The sequence below is a fragment of the Saccopteryx leptura genome, chromosome 2, assembly GCF_036850995.1.
Source record: "Saccopteryx leptura isolate mSacLep1 chromosome 2, mSacLep1_pri_phased_curated, whole genome shotgun sequence".
Taxonomy (NCBI): Eukaryota; Metazoa; Chordata; class Mammalia; order Chiroptera; family Emballonuridae; genus Saccopteryx; species Saccopteryx leptura.
This window is the reverse complement of record NC_089504.1, coordinates 287,202,788-287,226,128: the sequence shown is the minus strand read 5'-3', so window position 1 is coordinate 287,226,128 and position 23,341 is coordinate 287,202,788. Positions and strand designations below refer to the sequence as shown.

The following is a 23,341-nucleotide window of genomic DNA, read 5'->3' as shown; positions in this document are numbered from 1 at the left end:
GCACAGGCTCACCAGCTTGAGTGTGGGGTTACTGACTTGAGTGTGGGATCATAGACATGATCCCATGGTCGCTGGCTTGAGCCCAAGGTTGCTGGCTGGAGCAAGGGGTCACTGGCTCAGTTGGAGCCCCCTGGCCAAGGCATGTATGAGAAAGCAATTAATGAACAACTAAGGTGCTGCAACTATGAGTTGAGGCTTCTCATCTCTCTCACTTCCTGTCTGTCCCTGTCTGTCTGTGTCTCTCTTGGGCGGGGGGGGGGGGGATTTAAGGATTCTAAAATGGACTCTAAAGTCCTAAACCAGCAATTCTCACTCCCTGTGAATATGGACAGTATCTCTGCCAACTGTGAACCCCACAGAGAGAAGCCTCCTTTTGCAGAGCAGGGAGTGTGGGTGGCGGGGAGGGGGCTGGGATCTCTGACACCTGGAGTAGGCAGGTTAGCATCATGTGAGTGAAACAAATCTCCCTAGGGATGAGGGAAGGGAGAGCTGTTTGTGAAGTCCCTTTCTCCACCCCAAAGGGCTTAATTTATTTTCTGACTCCTGAGAAGGCAGAGGAGATCTCCTGGGTGGAGTGGAGCTGAGAGAGAACAGAGCCTGCGCTTGCCTGGCAGCAGCTAGGCATGGGACCTGTTCTGGGTGACAATGCCCCTCCCCCCAAACCAGCACCAGAGGTGGACTGGTAGTCAGAACTTCTATCCCACAAAGGAGAAGTAGATGAAGGGTGCCTGTATGTTCTCTACTGTAGTAAAGAAGAAAAGAACCACCTGGGCACAGGTGGTTGGCTTGAGTTCTGAGAACCTGGCCCAAGATCTGGTCCTCCTGGCCACTCAGTGTGAGCCTCTCCAAAATAGAAGAGATGAGGGGTGAACAGCCCATAGGTCTACATTCTAGACTCTTTTGCTCAACTTCTACTTCCTAGGAAAAGAAAGAAGAGCACAGAGTTTTGTGTATGTCAGTGGGTGCATGTGGACCTATGTGGGTAGTGTGTGTGTGTGCTCCCATCTCTGTGTATCTAAATGCCTGTGTTTCTACACGTATCCAGTTGTCCAATATTACCTTAACCTGTATGTGCATGTGCGTGTGTGAAGGGTTAGCTGTGTGTCTATATGTTGGTGTCAGCCTCTGGGTGTCTGCTTTTTCTCCTGAATGTGTGTGTGTGTAACGTCTATAGTTGGGTGTCACTGTGAAGACAACGACTGTGGTGAGAGCTGGAACACAGGGTGCTCTGCCTTCTGCCCTCCTGTTAGTATTTGTAAGAGTAGGAGTGAGAATGCCTGGGCACACCACTGGCCACACTAGGATGGGTTCCTGCTAGAAAGTGAGTCAGGAGTCTTTCGTATGTGTCCCAGGAAAGCCTGGTTTGCTGTAGCTGACTCTCCTTGGTCCCTCCTCTACCTTAGGCCCTGGATTGCCAAAGGCCCTTCCAGCACCCAGTATTGACATTCTTGAGGGCTGAGCTCCTCTAACCTACCTCCAAGAAAAATAATTCTCATGCTCAGGTGGGGGCTTCAGGTCACCAGCTGTCAGGTCTTGGTGCCAGCTGAGAGCTTCTCCACACCCTCTGCAAATCCCTGACTCTTCATTCCCATAGGAAGAGGCTCATGGAAAGAGCAGAGGATCAGACAAGTCAAAAAGGAGGGTCTAGTTTTATTAAGAGGTCCTGGAGCCCCAGCTTCTTTTCAAGTCTCCACCTCATCCCAGTAAATGAATGTGCTCACTCGAGATCGAGATCCCTGTGTTGGCCTCCCTAATACTCCTGAGAACTCCAGATTGGGGAGCAGAAAGCCTAGAACCGCCTGTAGCAAATTAAACCTAGGAGGGAGAGGCGAGGAACCTGCGGGTTGTTCCTGAGCGGATAACAAGGTTCCAACCTCCCACGCGCCGCGCGCTCCAAGAAGAGCGGGGACTCGCGGGAGCGCGCCCAGGGCGGGGCTTCGGGAGCGCGCCCACGGGCAGAGGGAAGGGCTGGGGGCGTGGCCTGAGGCTCGGGGGTTGGCGGCAGCGGCAGCAGGGAGCTGGGAAGCGAGAAGCCGGGAGCGCGGGGCTCAGTCGGGGGGCGGCGGCGGCGGCGGCTCCGGGGATGGCGGCGGCTCCGTTGCTGCTGCTGCTGCTGCTCGTGCCGGTGCCGCTGCTGCCGCTGCTGGCCCAAGGGCCCGGGGGGGCGCTGGGAAACAGGCATACAGTGTACTGGAACAGCTCCAACCAGCAGTGAGTCGGGTGGGGGGGCGGCCGGGGAGCTCTTGCGTCCGGCGTCAGGGAAGGGGGAGCTGGTGGGCCAGGAAGTCCTGTGGGAACCTGGGGTGGGAGTCCTGGGAGAGCACGGCTGGGTGCTGGGAGGCGAGGGAGAGGGGAGCACACTCTGTGGGCGTCTGGGAAACTCGGGGGGGCTGTCTGAAAGAGGTTGTTGAGGTGTAGTGAGGAGGGCTTACGCCGTTCAGAGAAGGCTGCTCGGGGTCTCCTCCGCCCCACCTTGGCTTTCTCCATACCCGCCACTGGAATAGCGCACTCCCAACCCACAGTGCCCCCGTCCTCACCCCTCAGTCGGGCTGGGGTTGGGGAGCACCGGCGTGCCGGGGAGAGGCCGCCTGTACTTGGAGGGGGCAGGGATGACCTGTTTTCAGTGGTGAGGGTTTTCAAGGGGTTCTGTCTGGACTCCTGCTTTTAAAAGTGAGGTCCAGAGCAGCGGCAGGGGATCCGGCCGAGCGCCGCCTCAGAACGAAGGCGACGGGGTTGCCCTGGTTGTGAGGCTAAGCCCGGCTGTGGTGATCTGGGCTGGGTCTCCGAGTCAGGGGGCCTTCGGGGCACTGCTCGGTTAGCACGGGGATGTGAGAGAGGGGGGAAAGGAGGAAGCAGGGAGGTAACGGCTGGTCACACGTACACACACACACCCGGCTTGGGGACGGCGTGTGGCTCCAAGTGTGAGCGGGCGTGCGCGGCTGTCAGTGTGCGTGTTTGTCTGAGTGTGTGATTTGTGTGTCTGCGTCGGCGATCGTCTGAGGGTGGGAGCAGGGGAGGGGGCTGCGGTCTCTATCCGCGTGGCCGGCCGCGTCTGGTTCGGGGGCTGTCGGCGCCGCCGTGGTTTGGGCGGGTGTCAGGGAGGCCCTGTGGTTTCCCGGGTGTGTGGCGTGGCGGCTGCGGGGCCGGGTTCTCATTCTGCTCAGTCCTTGCTGCCCTTGTCTTTTCCTCCTGGCCAAGCCGCTGTGTGGATCACCCTGGCCGCCGCCGTGTGTGTCTGTGTGTTGGGGGGGGGAGTCCCTGGGGATGCGGGGGTCACTGTCACACCTGTCCAGGCGGCGGCGGCATTGCCTCTGGCTCCCTACCCCGGGAGGCAACTCGGGAGCAATGGCGAGACCCCAGGGGAGGAGACCAGGAGGGCGGGCGGCTGCGACCCCCAACCTCCCGGAGGAGGGGCTGCCGCTCGCCGCTCAGCTCTTTGTTGTTTAGGGCTCCGCGCCTCCCCCCTCTCTCCCTCCTCGCACCCGGAGTGTTAGACTGGGGGTGGGGATGAGCCAACTGCGGCCTCCCCCCCCCCACTTCCCATGGAAACCTCTTGGTGGGGATGGGGCCCCTCCCAACCAATGGGACTCGGAGAACTCCGGGGGTGCTAGGGGCCGACTCCCCTGCTCTATCTAGCTCGTCCTCCTCCCCCAGACTCACACGTCTGCCCCCTGCCCCCCTAGAATCTGGCGGGGTGTAAAGAGCGCGCAGGTGAGGAGCCCGGGTTCCCCACCATCCTCGGGACGCCCCCCCCCCAAGGAGCCGGAGAAAGAGGGATGCGGGAATGGCTGGGGGTGGGGAGGACGTTGTTGATCAGGCTCCCCTCCCCCGCATACACCTGGGCGCAGGTGAAAGCCCTGGGAGAGGACGGGGGGAGCCCGGATTCCGGAAGCCTTCTTTCTGTGGTCCCCGCTCCCTGCGGGTCTGGACCCGTAGAGGCAGGAGGGGGTGCGCACCGGGTCGGGAGGCCTTCGCCGCCGCCCCCGCCTTGCATCCTCGGCCTTTGTTGCCGCTGTGCCCGGGCTCCCCGGCTCCCTCACTGCGGCAGCCTCGGCCCCATAAATCGTGAGAGCGACGTGCTCGGTAGCCGGGAGTGGAGAGGGCCAGGGAGCTGGGGGCGGGGCCGGGCCGGGCTGAGCCACAGGCTCCTGCGCCCCTTCCCCCAGTCACGTGAGCTGGGCTACGGGCTCCCACCCCCAGTCACGTGCGTGCGGAGGGTCTCTGCCCCTCGGGGTCACGTGGAGGGGCTCTTGCGACCCTCCTCCTGGGGGTCACGTGGGAGTGTGCCAGGGGGACACGTGCAGCGGCCTTCTTTGACAGACTTGGGGGCCATGCCCTCCAGGAGGTCGCGATCTCACCTCTTGCCCCCACTCAGCCCCTTCGTTTGATCCTGTGGAATAGGCGAGACCTGTTCTCAGTCTGGCCCAGAAACTGGGGCTGCGAGGGCTATACTGGAGAGAACCGTGAGAGTGTGAGGTCCAGGATTCCCCAGAGCCCGGAATTGAATTTGAGGAGTGGACGGGAAAACGGTCCATGGCCTATTATAGCGCCCTGGCCTGTGCTTCCTTTCTTTGCAGAACTGAGCAGTTGTGTTGGTATCCGCCCCTACTCAAGAAGCCTCAGAATCATCTTTCTCTAGCTGTCTCTCTCCTTACCTCTTTATCTCTGAAATGTTTCGGTTCTTTCATTCATACATTCATTAACAAGTATTTATTAAGGCTTGCCCCGACCGAATAGCTGGGTTGGTTAGAGCACCATCCCCAAGCGCAGAGGTTGCAGGTTCTATCCCACACTTAAATATAGATATGCTCTACTACTTCCACGCTGGGCTCTCTGTGCTTTCTTCCTGTCACTAGGTGTGCTTCCCGTCCCTTCCTTGCTCCTGGTCACCTCCGTGTCTCGCCATCTCCCTCTCTGCTGTGTGTGGGCCTCTCTGGGCCCGCCTCTATGTCTCTCCCTTTCTCCAAGTCTCTGGGTTTTCACTCTCTTCTTTCTCTCTCTCGGTTTCTGGATCCCTCTCTTTCTCTGTGTCTCACTCCTTTTCCCAAATATCGCAGTGGATCTGGTCTCTATTTATCTCCCTTCTCCGTGTGCGTCTTCCTCTCACTCGGTTTCTGTGTGTCTCGCTTTCAGCGAGGCTCTCGCGCTTCTCCGCTGCTGCAGATCAATAAACCTTCGCCGCCGCCGCTGCTGTCGCAGAGAGGAGGGGCGGAGATGTGGGGCGCGCTGATTTTCTCCCACCCGATGCCCGCCAGGCCAGTGAAGCTCGGGGCCCCAGGCACTGTCTGGCCGACCTGGCCAGGTGGAGTGCTGATGCCTAGCGAGCCGGAGAGTTGGGGGGTGTTAGTGTGCACCTGCCGCCCCTCAAGCGTCCCCGCCACCCACCCACCCCCAGCCAGGCACGGTGCGGGCGGGGGGGGGGGGCACGCTGCGCACACGTGGTCGGGCCTCGCCTGTAGGAGCGAGCGGCGCGCGGCCTGGGGAGCGCGCGCTAGAGGGGAGAAGAACCCAGTCTGGAGTCTTCCCATCCCTCCTCCACTTTCTTAGCTCTGCATTCCCACCTCTAGGGGTGGGAACAGGAATTTAGAAAGATCAGGGCTCCTTAGGATCCTTTCCCTACTCCCTGGTCATTTAGACACCCAGTTTAACTACTCCTAATTGCCCCGGGGAGAGAGGTTTGCATCTTCCTGCTCCCCGCCTCCCACCCACCAGGCTCCAGCAGACAGAGCGCTGAAGGAGTGGAAGAGGGGTCGGAATGCACATCGGAGGCAGTGAGAGCCGGGAGAGACGAAATAACGGGAAGAGGGGTCTCCCCCTTCAGGTGGGTTGAAGTCGACACTCGCCTTTCTTCAAGAAGGTGGGAGTCTAGTAGGAGGTGGTGTGAGGAGAAATAGAGAACTGTTTAAAGGGGCAGTGAAGTTACAACCTAGTCTTCAGATCCCAGCTCACCCCACCCCCTGCCTGGGGTGCGGCTCTAAGTTGCAGAGGTACAGCCCTGGAGGAGGGGTTAGCAGCGAACTTGGCTGGACTTAGCGTCAGCTCCCTCTTCACTCCAAGACAGGGAGGATGCCATTTAATGAAAGCACCCAAGCCAAGCAGACACCTCAGGTCTTCTAGCAGTGTGGCTAAGGATTCCTGACACCCAGCCTTTCTGCCTCTAGTTTGCCAGATTCCAGCTGGACACAGCCATTCCACAAGCAGGTCTTTTTCCCCCACGTGCCCAGCCTTGGGGACATTTCATGGGCTGTTCCTGCCACCCAGCCCTTGGGTTGGTAAGAGATGGCTTCTCTTCATTTGTGGTCACCCAGCAACCTTTCTATAAGGCTAATCCTTACCCCATTGGGAAAACTGAGGTACCTGTAGGAATAGCTCTACCTTTGGCTTACTCCCTGCTGGTATGAGATGTGTACAGGGGGAACTGGGCAGTGCCCCCAGGGAGGAGCCACTTCAGAGCAGGGCTGGGAGCCTGGATGAGGCTTAAGAACAGAGGCCTCAGTGTAGCTATGCAGCTGTTCAGACCTGACCCCCTACCATAAGCAGCTCTTCCTCAAAGCATGTGGGGGAGGAACGTAGACTTTGGGGTTGGGAATAGAGAGGCAAACCTGGGGTGGTGACTGGGAGCCAGTCCTGGTCTAACCCGTTTTCCTGCTCCCAGTGCCCTGGGCCGACTCCTGCCCACCTGAGTGCCAGGGCCAGGGAGTGCCCTGAGTGACCCATCACTCCCGTGGGAACCGAGTGGGGCTAGTAGCATTCCTGATGACTCAAGGAAGCTCTGCCTATTCTTACTGAGGTGCCCAAGCTCTAGTGCTCACCTGGCTGCCTTACTGCCAGGCTTGGAAGGGAATGATTAGGGAAAGGGTGACACAGGTAAGGCCAAGGAAGGAGGGTAAGGTGAGGAGGGACCCTTAAGGCCCCACCCCATGCAGAGGCCTCCAAACTCTTTTCCCTAATAGATCTAATTACTGTTTGTGGAACTGAAAGGTGCCTGGCAACATGGGGAGCCCTTTCCTCAAGGAGTTTTCAGAAACTCCAGTGGTGTGACATTTTGCCAAGTATTTCATGCTTTCCTGTGTCCACCACTCTCCCTCACTCTGCCAAGATGTATGTATTCCTACCCTAAGGAAATTGGGGGGAACTTCTGCCTAATTCTCTGAGTTTCTTTCTCCACTCAAATATTTTTCTCATTCCCACATCATTCAGTACCACCAACAACAGTGTTAAGACCACCACTTTGCCCTGGCTGGGTAGCTCAGTTGGTTTAGAGTATCATCCTAATACACTAATGTTGCGGGTTTGATCCTGGGTCAGGGCATATACAAGAATCAATCAACGAAGCCTGACCAGGCGGTGGCGCAGTGGATAGAGCGTCGGACTGGGATGCGGAGGAAACCAGGTTCGAGACCCCGAGGTCTCCAGCTTAAGCGCAGGCTCATCTGGTTTGAGCAAAAGCTCACCAGCTTGGACCCAAGGTTGCTGGCTTGAGCAAGGGGTTACTCGGTCTGCTCAAGCCCATGGTCAAGGCACATATGAGAAAGCAATCAATGAACAACTAAGGTGTCGCAAGGAAAAACTGATGATTGATGCTTCCCATCTCTCTCCATTCCTGTCTGTCTGTCCCTATCTATCCCTCTCTCTGTAAAAAAAAGTCAATCAATGGATATAAAATTTTTTTAAGATTTTATTTATTCATTATAGAGAGGGGAGAGAGAGAGAGAGAAAGGAGAGAGAGACAGGGGGGAGGAGCTGGAAGCATCAACTCCCATATGTGCCTTGACCAGGCAAGCCCAGGGTTTTGAACCAGCAACCTCAGCGTTTCCAGGTTGATGCTTTATCCACTGCGCTACCACAGGTCAGGCCAATCAATGGATATATAAATAAGTGGAACAACAACCAAAAAAAAAAAAAAAGACCAGCACTTTCATGATGACTAGTAAGGCAGGTGGGAAATACAAAGGACCCAACATCTGCTTCTCTGTCCCATTGGAAGCTCAGGAAAGTTAGAGGCACAGCCATCTTGTCTGGGCACTATGCCCACTGCTCTGTCTAGCATCATTAAGGGGCATTGGTGCACAGGTTGAGGAGGGAGTTGTATAAATACAGAAGTTTTTGCTGGTTGGCATGATACCACTTGGAGCTTTGATATTGAGTACCTGATATATTGTGTCACATTGGGGACCTAAGTGCCCATTGACTCAAGGTGGAGGTCAGTGGGACTTAAGGTACAGAGACTAGTGATCCCATAGAGAGAGCATGTGCCAGAGTGTGTGTGGGACAGGGATGTAGAGCAGAGAGAGCTTGAGATTGTGGAGGTCAACCAATACTGGCATACAAGTCCAGCACACATACAACCAAGAGTTTCTGTGTGTCTGCAGCCAATGAGTGTGTGTAGTGGACATATTTGTGTGTGTGATCTGGAGCTATGCATTTATATACATGAAGCCTCCGTATATGTTGGTGTGAGGGCAGGTCCCATCAGACTGGCAGCTGCAGGAAAGCATGCAGGGAGGTGCTGAAGGGTGCTATCTATCCGAAGGGGTCCCTCCCACTTTCACTCTTCCCTTCCCTGCTTCTATCCTCCCGCCCCACTGGTGAATTATGGGGAATGGACGAAGGAAATCCGGGCCTGGGTCTGCGAGTCAGAGGGGCCTGCGCCGTTTCTGTGGTAACCAAAGCGTGCGTGCGTTTCCTACTTCCCTCCACCTTTCTCCCCGCCTCTTTTCCTTGGAGGCCGATTAGGCTTCCCTGCGCCTTTGCTGCCCTCTGGTGGTCATCTGGAGGACAGAACAAGGAACAAGATAGAAATCTAATGGGAGACTGGCGGCAGCACTAGGGTCCTGGGGACTGATAGGGACTGAGAAGAGTGAATACTCAGAAGAGCCAGGAAACTCGAGGACCCTGGGGAAAGGGTGCGGGGCAGTGAAGTGGAGAGCGGGTAGGCGTGGGGGCTTCTTCTCTCTGACCCGCTGCTGGTCCCTGCAGCCTGCGGCGAGAGGGCTACACGGTGCAGGTGAACGTGAACGACTACCTGGATATTTACTGCCCGCACTACAACAGCTCGGGGCCCGGCGGCGGGGCGGAGCAGTACGTGCTGTACATGGTGAGCCGCGCCGGCTACCGCTCCTGCAACGCCAGCCAGGGCTTCAAGCGCTGGGAGTGCAATCGGCCACACGCGCCGCACAGCCCCATCAAGTTCTCGGAAAAGTTCCAGCGCTACAGCGCCTTCTCGCTGGGCTACGAGTTTCACGCCGGCCACGAATACTACTACATCTGTGAGTGACAGCCAGAGGGGTGAGGTCCCCAGAGGCCAGGGCGGGCCGACACACTGTCACTAGGAGTGATACCCCAGTACCTGGCGTGGGGACTGGGGACCTCGGGATTTTGGCTCGGACAGGGTCGTGAGGCTGAGAGAAGCGTTTGGTGACAGTCCTAAGTTTGGGTCGCAGTCACTTTCTGTGATGAACATTCTGGGGACGGGACCTCAGGGGTCAGGGTTTCTTGAGGTCTGGGACCGAAGGGGCTTTTGGAGCTGATGGTAGAGCCCGTGACCAGTATGCGAAGGATACTTCCCGGGAGGGGCAGTGGCGAGAGTGAGGAGAAGTTCTGAGTGAGAGCACGGTGGTGGTGGGGGGGGGGGGGAGGTACAAACCCGGAGACGACCACTCCTCTCCATCTTCTCCCCAGCCACGCCCACCCACAACCTGCACTGGAAATGTCTGAGGATGAAGGTGTTCGTCTGCTGCGCCTCCAGTGAGTATAACTGACTCCCAGCCACGAGCCCATCCTCAGCTCCCCTGCTTTGGGGCTCCCCTGACTTTCCTGGGGGTGAGGACGGAGGGTACAGGACAGAGGGACTCGCTCCCCAGCTGTAGCACGGGGAGGGGATCCCGGCCCTGACTCTCCCCTCCCCTCTTTCCCCACCCAAACCCCACCCCGCAGCATCGCATTCCGGGGAGAAGCCGGTCCCCACTCTCCCCCAGTTCACCATGGGCCCCAATGTGAAGATCAACGTACTGGGTGAGTGCGCAGCGCCCTCTGGTGGCCACTGCTGGAACCGCAGCCCCCTCCCCGGTGCCTGCTCACCTCGCATGCCTTCCCCCCGGGGACCCCGATCCCTCCCACCCCCGTGGGTGGTCACGTCCCTGGCTCCCCTGCTGCTGCCGCTGCCGTGTGCCCCCCTTCCGATGCGCAGCACAGCCCTCACCAGACCGTCTCTTTATCTATCCACAGAAAACTTTGAAGGAGAGAACCCCCAGGTGCCCAAGCTTGAGAAAAGCATTAGCGGGACCAGCCCCAAGCGGGAACATCTACCCCTGGCGGTGGGCATCGCCTTCTTCCTTATGATACTCTTGGCCTCCTAGCTCTGCACCCTTCCTTGATGGGGGAGAGATGGGATGGGGCTGGGCCCCAACAGAGAGACTTTGGCTTCTCCAAAGGAAGCCTAGCCAGTGGCCGGAGCCCCAGCAGCGCAGACCCCTCCTCTGATAGCTGAAAGTGGGGTCTGCAGGATATATCTGTGCCCGTCCCTCCTGCCCCCTCCCTCCAGATAGGGCACTGTAGTGGACTAGGCACAGGGACAGCCATGGGTCCCAGTGGCTTTGTGGCTCCGGTAATGTTTAGTACCAAACTGTGGGCCATAAAAGGCAGTGCTCAGGACTCCCTGTCCACTGGTATCGTTCTCTGACCCCTGGTGCCCTCCCCTTCTGTCCCCCCAGAGAGAACAGATATGCCCCAAAGAGAGCAAATAATTGAAATGTGGGAGACACCTCCATCCCTCTCTTCCAGGGGCAAAACATGGGGAGGGGACTAGATGGGTGAGGGGGTGGCATCACCTACTGCCCCCTTGCCCTGTTTACAGCAATAAGCACGTCCTCCTCCCCCGCTCCCACTCCCAGGATTGTGGTTTGGATTGAATCCAAGTTTACAAGTAGACACCCCTAGGGGGGCGGGCAGTGGAAAGGGTGACAAGGGGTGGACATTGGGGTGCCAGGCAGGCATGTACAGACTCTATATCTCTATATATAATGTACAGACAGACAGAGTCCCTCCCCTTCCTTAATCCCCTGACCTTCCTTGACTTACCCTCCAACTTCAGACCCCTTCCCCTCCAGGCTAGGCCTCCCACTGGGGGACTCCCCTGGCCCCTCTTTTGTCTTCTGTGAAGACAAGACCTATGCAACGCACAGACACTTTTGGACACCATGAGACAACAATGCCCCTTCCCCCCCAGCCCTGAGCCGGGACTCAGCTCCCTGGACCTTACCCTGCCCCCCCTCTGTGGTCCTCTCCCATCCTCCTGGGCCTTTTTCAAGTGCTTTGGCTGTGACTTTCATACTCTGCTCTTAGTCTAAAAAAATAAACTGGAGATAAAAAATAACTAAGGTGTGTATGATTTCCAGGTACCGTGAGCTTTCTGTACACTAGTGAGACCCCGCCCCCACCCTAGGTCACAGGGCCTGCATTGGGAGGGAAGTCAGGGCCAAAGGGACAATTTGTTTACCTTAAGGAGGCAGCTCTGTGTGGAGGGAGCAACAGAAGCTTCCCAGCTGGGCCTGGGTGACTTTGGGCAACTCATTCAACTTCTCTGAGCCTCAAATATCTCATCAGAAAATATGGGTTATAATACATCTCTCTCAGGGTTTGTACAAGGATTAAATGACAGGAATATAAGGCTCAATCAATGGTGGTTTCCTTCTTTTCTTCCCACTCCAGGTTGTGAACCTAAATAGGAAAAAAATTATATCTTTATTTTTACTCACATGTAACTGAAATGTAACATTCTCTTATGTACTTGGACAACAAGCTACAATAGTTAACAGTGCCTGTGACTTTGTAACCAACAGAAATCACAAATATTTACATGCTGCATTATAGTTTCTGGAGATATCTCAAAATAGGGTTTACTGTCAACACTACTTTGAAATGACCATAGTTATTAGACCTTCCTTTTTTTTACCATGTTAATAAAAAGTATATCTATTACTGTGCCAAAAAAAGTGAATGTTTTGATAACTGTGTTTCAACATAATCGGTTTCCTCCGTAATTTTATTTTATTTATTTTAAAAGTTATGGCCAGCCTGACAAGGTAGTGGCACAGTCGATAGGGCATTGGTGCCTGACCTGTGGTGGTGCAGTGGATAAAGCGTCAACCTGGAAACGCTGAGGTTGCCAGTTCAAAACCCTGGGCTTGCCTGGTCAAGGCACATATGGGAGTTGATGCTTCCTGCTCCTCCCCCCCCTTCTCTATAATAAATAGAGCATTGGCCTGGGATGCTGATGACCCAGGTTCGAAACCCCAAGGTCACCGGTTTGAGTGCAGCGTCATCCAGCTTGAGCGTGGGATCATAGACATGACCCCATAGTCACTGGCTTGAGGAAGGGGTCACTGGCTCAGCTGGAGCCCTCCAGTCAAGGCACATATTAGAGCAATTAATGAACAACTAAGGTGCTGCAACTGTGAGTTGATGCTTCTCATCTTTCTCTCTTCCTGTCTGTCCCTCTCTCTCATTCTCTCTCTGAAAAAAAAAAAAAAAAAAAGTTATGGCCAAAGAAGCTGCGAGTTTGCTGGTGGGCTGGGGCCACACCTGCTACAGCACCCTGCGGCCATCGGGAGAGTGAGAGGACAGAAGGGAGAGAGGGAGGAAGTCCTGGTGCAGGCTATGCGAGCTCAGGGTTGTACAGGTGGGCATTGCTTGGCGCATGCGGATAGGAGACAAACTCCACCCCGCCTCTGCTTGCCCAGCAGGCCCAGGAGGGAGTGCCTTTTTCTCTCTGCCAAGCTGTTCACCCTTGGGACTCCATCTCAACCAGGCTCTCTAATTGACACTGTGTGGGCAGGCTGGGTCCTGGGTGAGTGCCCCCCCATGTGCCCCTGTGGCTCTTGCCAGCAGCATTGTAGGAGTCCCTGGGCAGCAGGGACTGTGTCTTCTCCTCCTCTGTACTCATGGGAAATGAAATTTCAGCTATACCCTGAAGGGTGAAGAGGTTTACCACTGGCAGAGCAGGGAGGAGTGGGGGTGGGAAGACAGGTAGAGAAAGAACAGGGACAGCAGTGTACCAGTCTGGGGCTCCCAGCCCTCAGACACGACTAAAAAGGTAGGCTCATTCATTCAGTCGACTGTGAAGTCAGTTGACATTTATTGAACGCCTGCTGATTGCCAGGCTCTGTCCTGGGTACTGAGGATATAAAGAAAATGGTCTCGACCCTCAAATAAGTTCATAATTTAGTATGTGTTGAGAGGTGTGTGAGTATGAGGGAAAAGCACATTCTCACCTGAGGACATAGGGAGGAGGCTGCCAGGGGGAGGAGGTACACGTAGCTGGGGCCCTACAGGGCAGCGTCTTGAGGGCTTTGAAGGCCAAGGAGTGTGGGTTTGTCCCATGAAGGAACCGTATCAGTGGGCCTAGGCTGCAGACTCCCTGGGCCCTGCGGCTCGTGGAGCAGGGTGTGACTGGCTTAGATGGGAGGGCCTAGCGGGCTCAAAATCCAGGAATGAGAAGGCTGGAAAAGGGCAGGCATTCATAATCAGGAACTAGAACCAGCTAGCTTCCATTTACTGAGCACCGGCTATGTGCTAGACACTGTGTCCAATGTTTCATGTGCCTTGTGAACGTTGTGCCCTTGAGAGAGTTACTATCCCAATAGCACAACTGGGAAAACTGAGTCTAAGAGGCTCTGTTCCTTGACTTGGGTCACACATCCTGGTAAAGCTGGCATTCAAAGTAGGTCTGACTGTCACCATGCTTTGACCACTGGAACCTGTGCTATCACCTGGAACCTTTTCCCACAAATCCTGCTTGCCTCCTGTCAGCCCTCCACCAAAGTTACTCAGAGTTTTTGGAGAAAGACATCAAAGGACCTCAGATCTGGATTGGGTGAGCCAATCTGAATTCCACGTTTTACAGATGGGAAAACCGAGGTTTAGACAGAGCAAGTGATTTGTCCCCATCACTTAGATGTCGATGGCAGAGCCAGAGCTGGAACTCCGGGTCCTGAATCCTATGTTTTTTCTTTTTCTTTTTTTAAATTTTTATTTATTTGTTTATTTATTTTTACAGAGACAGAGAGTGAGTCAGAGAGAGGGATAGACAGGGACAGACAGACAGGAACAGAGAAAGATGAGAAGCATCAATCACCAGTTTTTCATTGCGCGTTGCAACACCCTAGTTGCTCATTGATTGCTTTCTCATATGTGCCTTGACCGCGGGCCTTCAGCAGACCGAGTAACCCCTTGCTGGAGCCAGCGACCCTGGGTCCAAGCTGGTGAGCCTTGCCCAAACCAGATGAGCCTACACTCAAGCTGGCGACCTCGGGGTCCCGAACCCGGGTCCTCTGCATCCCAGTCCGATGCTCTATCCACTGCGCCACCGCCTGGTCAGGCATATCCTATGTTTTTTCTATCACACTGTGATGCATCTTCCCAGGAACCTAAGGATAATATTTGAAACCTCTTAAACCAGCACAAGCTGTGATTAAGGTGGAGGCACCACTCACCTCAGATATCCCTCTTCATTTCCCTGAGACCTGGGCCTCCAGGAGATCTGGTGTCCTGCTGGGATCTCCCCTCAGAACTGTAGTTCCCAGAGCACTAAAGAGAGTGAACCTGACCAGGCGGTGGCGCAGTGGATAGAGCGTCGGACTGGGATGCGGAAGGACCCAGGTTCGAGACTCAGCTCACCAGCTTGAGTGCGGGCTGATCTGGTTTGAGCAAAAGCTCACCAGCTTGAGCCCAAGGTCGCTGGCTCGAGCAAGGGGTTACTCAGTCTGCTGAAGGCCCGTGGTCAAGGCACATATGAGAAAGCAATCAATGAACAACTAAGGTGTCTCAACGAAAAACTAATGATTGATGCTTCTCATCTCTCCGTTCCTGTCTGTCTGTCCCTGTCTATCCCTCTCTCTGACTCTCTCTCTGTCTCTGTAAAAAAATAAAATAAAAATAAAAAAGTTAAGAGAGTGAGGTGAGGGATCAGCACTTAGATGGACTGACGCCAGTGACCTTAAGACTTGGCACAGGACCCCCTGCCTTGTGGCATCGAGGTCTGTGCAGCACAGGGTGTCCTGGCCAAAGCAGAGTGGAGATGTCACCAGTGGCAGGGCCTGCGGGAAGGGCTGGTGGCAGGTTTGGGGGGAGATAAGGAAGGTGCCCACAGTCCAGAACAAGTGTCTACTGACAATAGCACTGGGCAGGATGGGAGAGCCTAGAACAGCTTTGAATATGAGGCTGAGTGAAATATTGAGGGAGTAAAGCAGAGGGCAACGAGACAAGGACAGGGAAAGGAAGGGCCAGGCTCAGCTGCCTTCTCCCTGCTGCCGCACACCTGCCCCCAGGGTGCCGATAGAGTCTGCTGATACCTGGAGGCGTCCTAGTGCCTGGACACTCTGTAGTTGTGCTGTCCCCACCCCAAAGCCCAGGGTCCTGAAGCAGGGGGAGTTCAGTGAGCTGTGCTCCAAACAACAAAGACCTGAGCACAGATTTTGGCTGGAGGAGTCAGGTTCAGAACCAGGCCCTCTCCTTCAGGGTGAGAGAGGTCCGTCTAGCCTTGCTCTGGGCAGGGGAAAGGAACAGGGGCATTTGCACTTCATATTGAGTTCAAGCCTTGTCCCCTGGGTTGGGGGTGTGAACAAAAAAGGGTATCTATGGAAAGTAACTCCATAGGGTAATCTTGATCATAAATTTCTAACTGGGCAGATCAAGCCCCAGGCATATAACTTCTTTAGGAAAAGGTTTATCTTTGCTTTAAGCAAGTCCTGACTCTTGACAAGAGAATCTAGGTTAACACGCATTTGAAATAAGCCATACCGTCTGTAAGAAAGCAGTTAATCTTGTTAACCATCCGTAATCCGATCCCCGCCTTGCTCTTTCCCACCTTCCTGTAATCTTCCTTACTTACCCTTCTAATTTTCAAATGCATAAAAGAAGCTTCGAAACTATTATCCTTTAGGCATTTGAGATCTTGTTCTCTGGCATATGTCCTCAGTTTGGCTCAGATAAACTCCTATGAAAGTTCTCGACAGGTATGGATATTTCTTACGTTGACAGGAGCCAAAGGGAACAGGGGGCGTGCTGGTTGGTGTGCTGGGCTCAGCCGGTTCTTAGGCCAGGAGGTAAGAGAGGGAGGTCCCAGTCCACCCTCCATTCCAGAATTTCTCTTCCCACTTTCCCTCCCTCTAGTTTTCAAAACTAAGGGGTTGGAAGTGAACTTAGGCCTAGTCCACATCTGTCCAACCTAGAGCTACTCAGCTACAAAGACTTGTATGTTCTCCCTCAGCATCCTTGCTCTGCTCAGTTGGCAAACTCGGGGCCTGGTCTGGGCTTGAAGGGATATGGTCATGAGCTGGATGTGACAGTGACAGGGCTGGGAGAGGGCAGGGCTTGGAATGAAGGGACATGAGCTAGGATGAGCAGATATGGACTGGGATGGAGAGATACAGGTTGGGATGAAGGACATGAGCTAGGTAGGGGCACAGGCTGGCATAAAAGACACAGGTGGGAAGTGGTGGAGATACACAGGTTGGGTAGCTCAGCCCCTGGATGACAGGCTAGGTGTGGAGTAGTCCAAATGTGCTCGGGCCAGGCCGGCCAGAGACACTTTGGGCCTGGAGCTGGAAGAACAGCTTCAGACAGAACCCTGGGTTCTGCCGGCCTGAGATCTGATCCTGGGGCAGTCTGGCCTCCGTCTTGGGCAGGGCAGGGAGTACATATACCGTCCCTCCCCCAAAGTGTCAGGGCCAAATTCTTGGCTTTCACCACAGCGTCTGGCCCAGGCTAATTACAGGGCTGTCTCCAAGACTGGCTATAAAAGGGTGAATGAACCCGCCCAGGAACCTGGGAGAGCTCTGTTCAAATGGCATGGGTTCCCCAAACTGGCCCTTGACAGGCTGGTGTTAGCCAGGGACCCTTGGGCACACTTCATTTCACACCCAGTCATATAACCTCACAACCTTTCAAGCCCACACAGTCAGTCAAACTCACTGCGGGGTGAGGGAAGACAACCCTGAAGGGGCCTCAGAAAGGAAGGCAGAGACTGTGTTTACACAGCTGAAGTGGAAGGGGCCTCACCAGTCCGGAGGGAGCAGCCCAGGCGCCTCAGGCACACGGGCCACCTCCATCCCCTGCACACAGCAGGCAGGAACGCTGACACACTCCCTTCCACTTCCACACACATTCAGGCAAGCATGTTCAACAAACTTCAAAAACATACTCACACCCTTCATAGGCATCAGGCACACACAGGAATGTCACACCATCTAACACACTCAGTGGAGGGGTTGACAGGCACCCCAAGTTATTCTTGGATCCAGGGTCACACAGACTGATGATACACTTAAGGGCTGGCATCCAACATGTGACAGTTGCCAGCAAACACCTTGCTGACAGTCTCAAGTAAACAATGTTTTACGCCAGGGAAGGCAGCAGCCAAATTGAGTGGACAAAGTCTGGAGTCCAGGAAAGTCTAGGGGAGAAAGGAGGTGGGGTTTGGGAGAAAGCAGTACTACATCCACACCCCTGGAAAGCTATCGGTCATATCAACAGCCACACAGGACACAGACACAACTCCTAGGGCCCCGAAGATGTAGCCAGACAGGGTCACTAACACAGAGTGAGTCAGGGGCTTCTCACTCATATCCACATGTACACAGAGACCTGGGGCCATGCCAGGCATTAGAAACCATACTCACCTAGCTGCACTCAGGCCCCTGCATGGCCCTCCCTCCATTGCCATATGCTGGTGAAGCAGAAGACAATAAAAGATTTGAGTTTGGGACTAGAGAAACTCCTCTCTTCACACCTTAGGCGCGCGGGCGCACACACACCAAACCCTGAACCTGGGGGAGGGACCCAGGGAGAGACCAACAGAGCCTGCCCCAATCCATGTGGGGCTATGTCCCCATATCTGTCTCCCTGGAGGACACCAGCACAGCCCACTCCGGGCATAGACCCCCTGCCCAGGCCCTGGTATGCAGTGTAGAATAATAAAAGAGCCGTTTGAAGAGATGAGAAGCTTGAGGGGTGGTTGGCAGGTTGGCAGCTCGGGTGTGGCTACTGTCTTGGGGGGACTAGGAAGGTAGAAAGGCTTTTCAGAGGGGGCATCGTGACCAAAAGGTCAGAAGCTGTTATGTTTATGTTTCATAATATAAGCAGTCACAAAAACATTCACACTCTCAGTAGAGCACACCCTTTCCACACAGGGCGCCTTTATGCACGCGCACACCCTCCCTGAGCACCAGTCAGCAGTCCCCTTCCCTCCTAGGACAACCCTCCGGGCACCATTCCCATGGGATCTATGTGCATGGCGCCCTCTAGAGGTTCTCCCGCACATCTGCACTCGGACTGAAGGGCTGCCTGTCCTGGGTACCCACAAGTAAGCACCCACGGCAAATGGGCCTCTTCTTCTGGCACAGGTGGCTGGGAAACTGGGAGCATCCTCTCAGTCCAGGAGTCTTTCTAGGCTGGGGAGAGCTGGGAAGCCAGGGATACTGTGGCGGCCCGGGGGACTCAGAAGAGGTCGGTTTTCTTTTAGCCCAAGGCACTTATGCAGAGGCCTTAAAAATAGGCTGGATTGACTGCCAGAAGGTGGCAGTAAAGCTTTTTACTGACAGTCTAGTCCAGTCCAAATAAGTATACTGCTTATTCTGTACCAAACACCTGGAAATTCTGCAGGACCCCTGGTCCTGGGAACCAAACCCAAGGGGTCTGTCTGCAGGGTGGGACGTGGGGGTGCCCCTGAGGGTGCCCGTTCTAGGATCTCCATTTTGTCTCCTTTATTAGCTTATTAAGTTACACTTTAATTTTTTTTCCTCTAGGAGTACAGAATGCATCTTAACTTATCATAGTCTATTTTCTTCAATATTACACCACTTTACTTAGAATGTAAGCACCTTGTTTCTATTTCCCACCTCCCAGACTTAGTGCAATTATTGTCCTGCATTTTATTTCTATATATCCTATGAATCCAATACACATTTTCTCAATTATCATTTAAAGAGAATTTTAAATCAAGAAAAAATATTTTCTTTATTTACCATTTCTGGTGCTTTTTATTCCTTTGTGTAGGTGGAAATTTTCATCTGGAATCATTTTTCTTCTGCTTGAAGCACTTATAAAATTTTCTTAAAGTGCAGGTCGGCAAATGATGAATTCTTTCAGCTTTCTAATATCTGAAAGCATCTTTATTTCATCTTCAGTTTTGAAAGTGATCTCCACTGAGTTCTAGGTTGACGGTTTTTATATTTTAGCACTTTAAAGACGTTGCTCCGCTGTCTTGTGTTGTTTCTGATGAGAAGTCTGCTTCTCTTTATCCCCTTTACGTAATGCTTTTTCCTCCGGCTGCTCTGAGTATCTTCTCTTTGTCACTGTTGTTCAGCAGTGATTAAGGCAGATTATGATGTGCTTTCATGCAGTTTTCATCCTATTTCCTGTGCGTAAGAGTTTGTTGAGCTTCTTAGCTATATGGTTTATAGTTTTCATCAAAATTAGAAAGTCTTTTGGCTGGTATTTCTTCAAATATTTTTCTGTCACCTTTCTCCTCACTTTTCTGGGTATCCAAACAGGTACATAGGCTGTTGATATTATTCCTCAGCTCACTAATTTCTTCTCTCCCCACCCCTCCTGTTCTCTTTATATTTCATTTTGGATAGTTTCTATTGCTAAGTCTTCAAGTTCATCAATTTTTCTGCAATGTCTAATCTGCTTTTAATTTTTTTTTTACTTTTATTAATTTTTAGAGAAGAGAGAGAATGGGGGGGGGGGGAGGGAGGATCAGGAAGCATCAACTCCCATATGTGCCTTGACCAGGCAAGCCCAGGGTTTTGAACCGGCAACCTCAGCATTCCAGGTTGACGCTTTATCCACTGCGCCACCACAGGTCAGGCCTCTAATCTGCTTTTAATTCCATCCAGTACATGTTCATCTCAAACTTTGTAATTTTCATCTCTAAAAGTTCAGTTGGGGTTTTATTTTATTTTACTAATTTTAGAGAGGGGAGGAAGAGAGAGAGAAAAAGAAACATCAACTCATAGTTGCTTCACTTTAGTTGTTCATTGATTGTTTTTCATATGTGACCTGACCGGGCAAGCCTGGGGTTGTGAACCTGAGTGCTCAGCATTCCAGGCTGACACTGCACCTACTGCGCCACCACAGGTCAGGCAATTAGGGTCTTATTTTATATCTTCAGCATCTATTCTTATCATTTTCATGTGTTTCTTTATCTTCTTGAATATATGAAATATATTTAGTAATAACTATTTTAAATAATTTGTTTACTAATTTTATCACCTGTGTCATTTTTGCATCTATTTTGATTTTCCCCCCTTCATTTAAAAAATTATTTTCTTATTTATTGATTTTAGTAAGAGAGAGAAAGGGAGAGAGAGACAGAAACATTGATCTGTTCCTGTATGTGCTCTTACTGGGAATCGAACCAGCAACCTCTGTGCTTTGGGATAATGCTCCAACCAACTGAGCTATCCGACCAGGGCATCCCCTCATTTTGGGAAATACTTTTCCTCTTCTTTGCATGTGTGGTAGTTATCAATTATATGCCAAACATTGTGATGAATTTTATGTTGTTTGATGCTGGACTTCTTGGGACCAGATTAATCCTTTTAAGACTTAATTTTTTAATTATTTATTGATTCTATTTTTAAATTTATTGATTGATTTTGGAGAGAGAAGAATGGGGAGAGAGAGAGAGAGAGAGAGAGAGATTGATTTGTTGCCCCACTTATTCATGCATTCATTGGTTGATCCGTGTACCCTGACAGGGTGTGGAAGGATTGAACTCGCAACCTTGGTCAACAGTCTAACCCAGTGGTTCTCAAACTTTTTTGAAGTCTGGGCGCATTTAAAATCCTACAAATAATTGTAGGCACACTATATACAAATTTCTGAGAAATATGTTATAATAAGTCAAATATTAAAGAAAAAAAATAAAGTCCAAGCGTGCTTTTATGGTAATTAAATGAAATAAATGCCTGACCTGTGGTGGCGCAGTGGATAAAGCATCGACCTGGAATGCTGAGGTCACCGGTTCAAAACCCTGGGCTTGCCTGGTCAAGGCACATATGAGAGTTGATGCTTCCTGCTCCTCCCCCTGTTCTCTCTCTATCTCTCCCTCTCTCTCTCCCCTCTCTCTCTAATAAAAATGAATAAATAAAATCTTAAAAAATAAATAAATAAAAAATTAAAAAAAATAAATGAAATAAATATGACAAAATTAAATTTATTCTGACATTAAAAAACATTTTATGTTACATTTCTTGAGTTATGCTTTTTAGAATCTGTAAGAAAGAGGGGTTAAAAAATAAAAAAAATGAGCCTGACCAGGCAGTGGCGCAGTGGATAGAGCATCGGACTGGGATGCGGAGGACCCAGGTTTGAGAACCTGAGGTCGCCAGCTTGAGCGCGGGCTCAGCTGGTTTGAGCAAAGCTCAACAGCTTGGACCCAAGGTTGCTGGCTTGAGCAAGGGGTTATTCGGTCTGCTGAAGGCCCACAGTCCAGGCACATATGAGAAAGCAATCAATGAACAACTAAGGTGTCGCAACAAAAAACTGATGATTGATACTTCTTATCTCTCTCTGTTCCTGTCTGTCCCTATCTATCCCTCTCTCTGACTCTCGCTCTGTCTCTGTAAAAAAATAAATAAAAAATAAATAAATAAAAATTGAAAAGTGACAAAAAAGTTATCTTTTTATATACTGTATATAAATACATTCTTAGTAAGATTTAGTAAATTCGGCAGGTCCTGGTGCAAATGTGTTAAGTTTTTTCATTCTTGTGTTTATGAAAAACATGAGCCTGATGTATCCTAGCAATTTCTTCAATGTTTGGGCATATATTTGAAAGGCGAACTCTCATTTCCTCGTCAATACATTGAAGAATTCCTCTTTTTACTCTTAGTTGTGTTGAGTGCAGAAAACCCCCACCATACATATCATCTTAACTTGACACCAAACAAAGGATAAAAGAAACTTGCCTCCAGTCTTTCCAGGGACCATGGGGGTAGTGTAAACAATCCAGCACCACAGCTTAACAGCCTTTGCAACCTAATCAGGCAAGTGAGGTGGGGTATTGGGCAGACTGTCAGCTTACAACCAATTCCCTACACTTCTGTCCCCCCAAAATCTAATTTTTTTATTTTTTTTTTTTACAGAGACAGAGAGTGAGTCAGAGAGACGGATAGACAGGGACAGACAGACAGGAACGGAGAGAGATGAGAAGCATCAATCATCAGTTTCTCGTTGCGCGTTGCGACTTCTTAGTTGTTCATTGATTGCTTTCTCACATGTGCCTTGACCACGGGCCTTCAGCAGAGCGAGTAACCCCCTGCTGGAGCCAGCGACCTTGTGTCTAATCTGGTGAGCTCTTTGCTCAAGCCAGATGAGCCCGTGCTCAAGCTGGCGACCTCGGGGTCTCGAACCTGGGTCCTTCCGCATCCCAGTCCGACGCTTTATCCACTGCGCCACCACCTGGTCAGGCTGATTGCTTTCTCATATGTGCCTTGACCGTGGGTCTTCAGCAGACTGAGTAACCCCTTGCTGGAGCCAGCGACCTTGGGTTCAAGCTGGTGGGCTTTTGCTCAAACCAGATGAGCCTGCGCTCAAGCTGGTGACCACGGGGTCTCGAACCTGGGTCGTCTGCATCCCAGTCCAACGCTCTATCCACTGCGCCACCGCCTGGTCAGGCTGTCCCCCAAAAATCTAAATGCTAAAAACTCTGTTAGTTTTTTGATCCCCAACAGGCACATATTTCTCTGGAATACCATAAGGCACACCTGGAAATCTAGGGCGCACCAGTGCGCCCTGGCGCACACTTTGAGAACAACTGGTCTAACCAAATGAGCTACCTGACCAAGGTCAAGACATGATTGTAAGTGCCATTTGGCAAGACAAAAATAGTCTTTCATTTAGGACTAATTTGGTCTGGCCACTGAGACAATAGCCTTCTGAGGACACTACTTGATGTCTTTGTTTCACCAGTATCCAATCAGGGGACAAAAACCAAATGGTAATTTGAACAGGGAATGTTTAATATACAGAATTATTGACTGTAACAAGAGATTGGCCAGCCAGAAATAAACAGAACTCAGAGCATTTAGGTATAGCAGATATCAGGAGAAGCCACTACTTCTAGGGCTGAGATAGAGCTTCGGAGGAAGAGCCCTTCCTCCCCCAGCTGCATCTGAGAAGCTCCAGAAACCTGCCAAGAGAACACACCAGAATCCCAAAGGAAACTCTCTTCCTCCTACAACATCTCTCCAGCACCCTCCACTGGCATAGCTTACCACCATGCCCACTGGCAGAGGAAAAGGACTTAAAGGGCTCATCTTCATTTTCACAGAGC

General features: G+C 52.2%; 1 protein-coding gene across 2 annotated transcripts; it reads left to right on the top strand.

The window, feature by feature from the left end:
* Positions 1-1,995: 1,995 nt before the first annotated feature.
* EFNA3 (ephrin A3) lies at positions 1,996-10,776 on the top strand. 2 transcript variants are annotated; one of them, XM_066362307.1, is made up of 5 exons: positions 1,996-2,211; positions 8,980-9,269; positions 9,682-9,747; positions 9,937-10,014; positions 10,228-10,776. In XM_066362307.1, the coding sequence occupies exons 1-5, from the start codon at positions 2,084-2,086 to the stop codon at positions 10,356-10,358; spliced, it is 693 nt and encodes a 230-aa protein (XP_066218404.1). In that variant the 5' UTR covers positions 1,996-2,083; the 3' UTR covers positions 10,359-10,776. The 2 variants fall into 2 exon arrangements, with proteins under 2 accessions (XP_066218404.1, XP_066218405.1); XM_066362308.1 differs by lacking the exon at positions 9,937-10,014.
* The last annotated feature ends 12,565 nt before the right edge of the window (positions 10,777-23,341 follow it).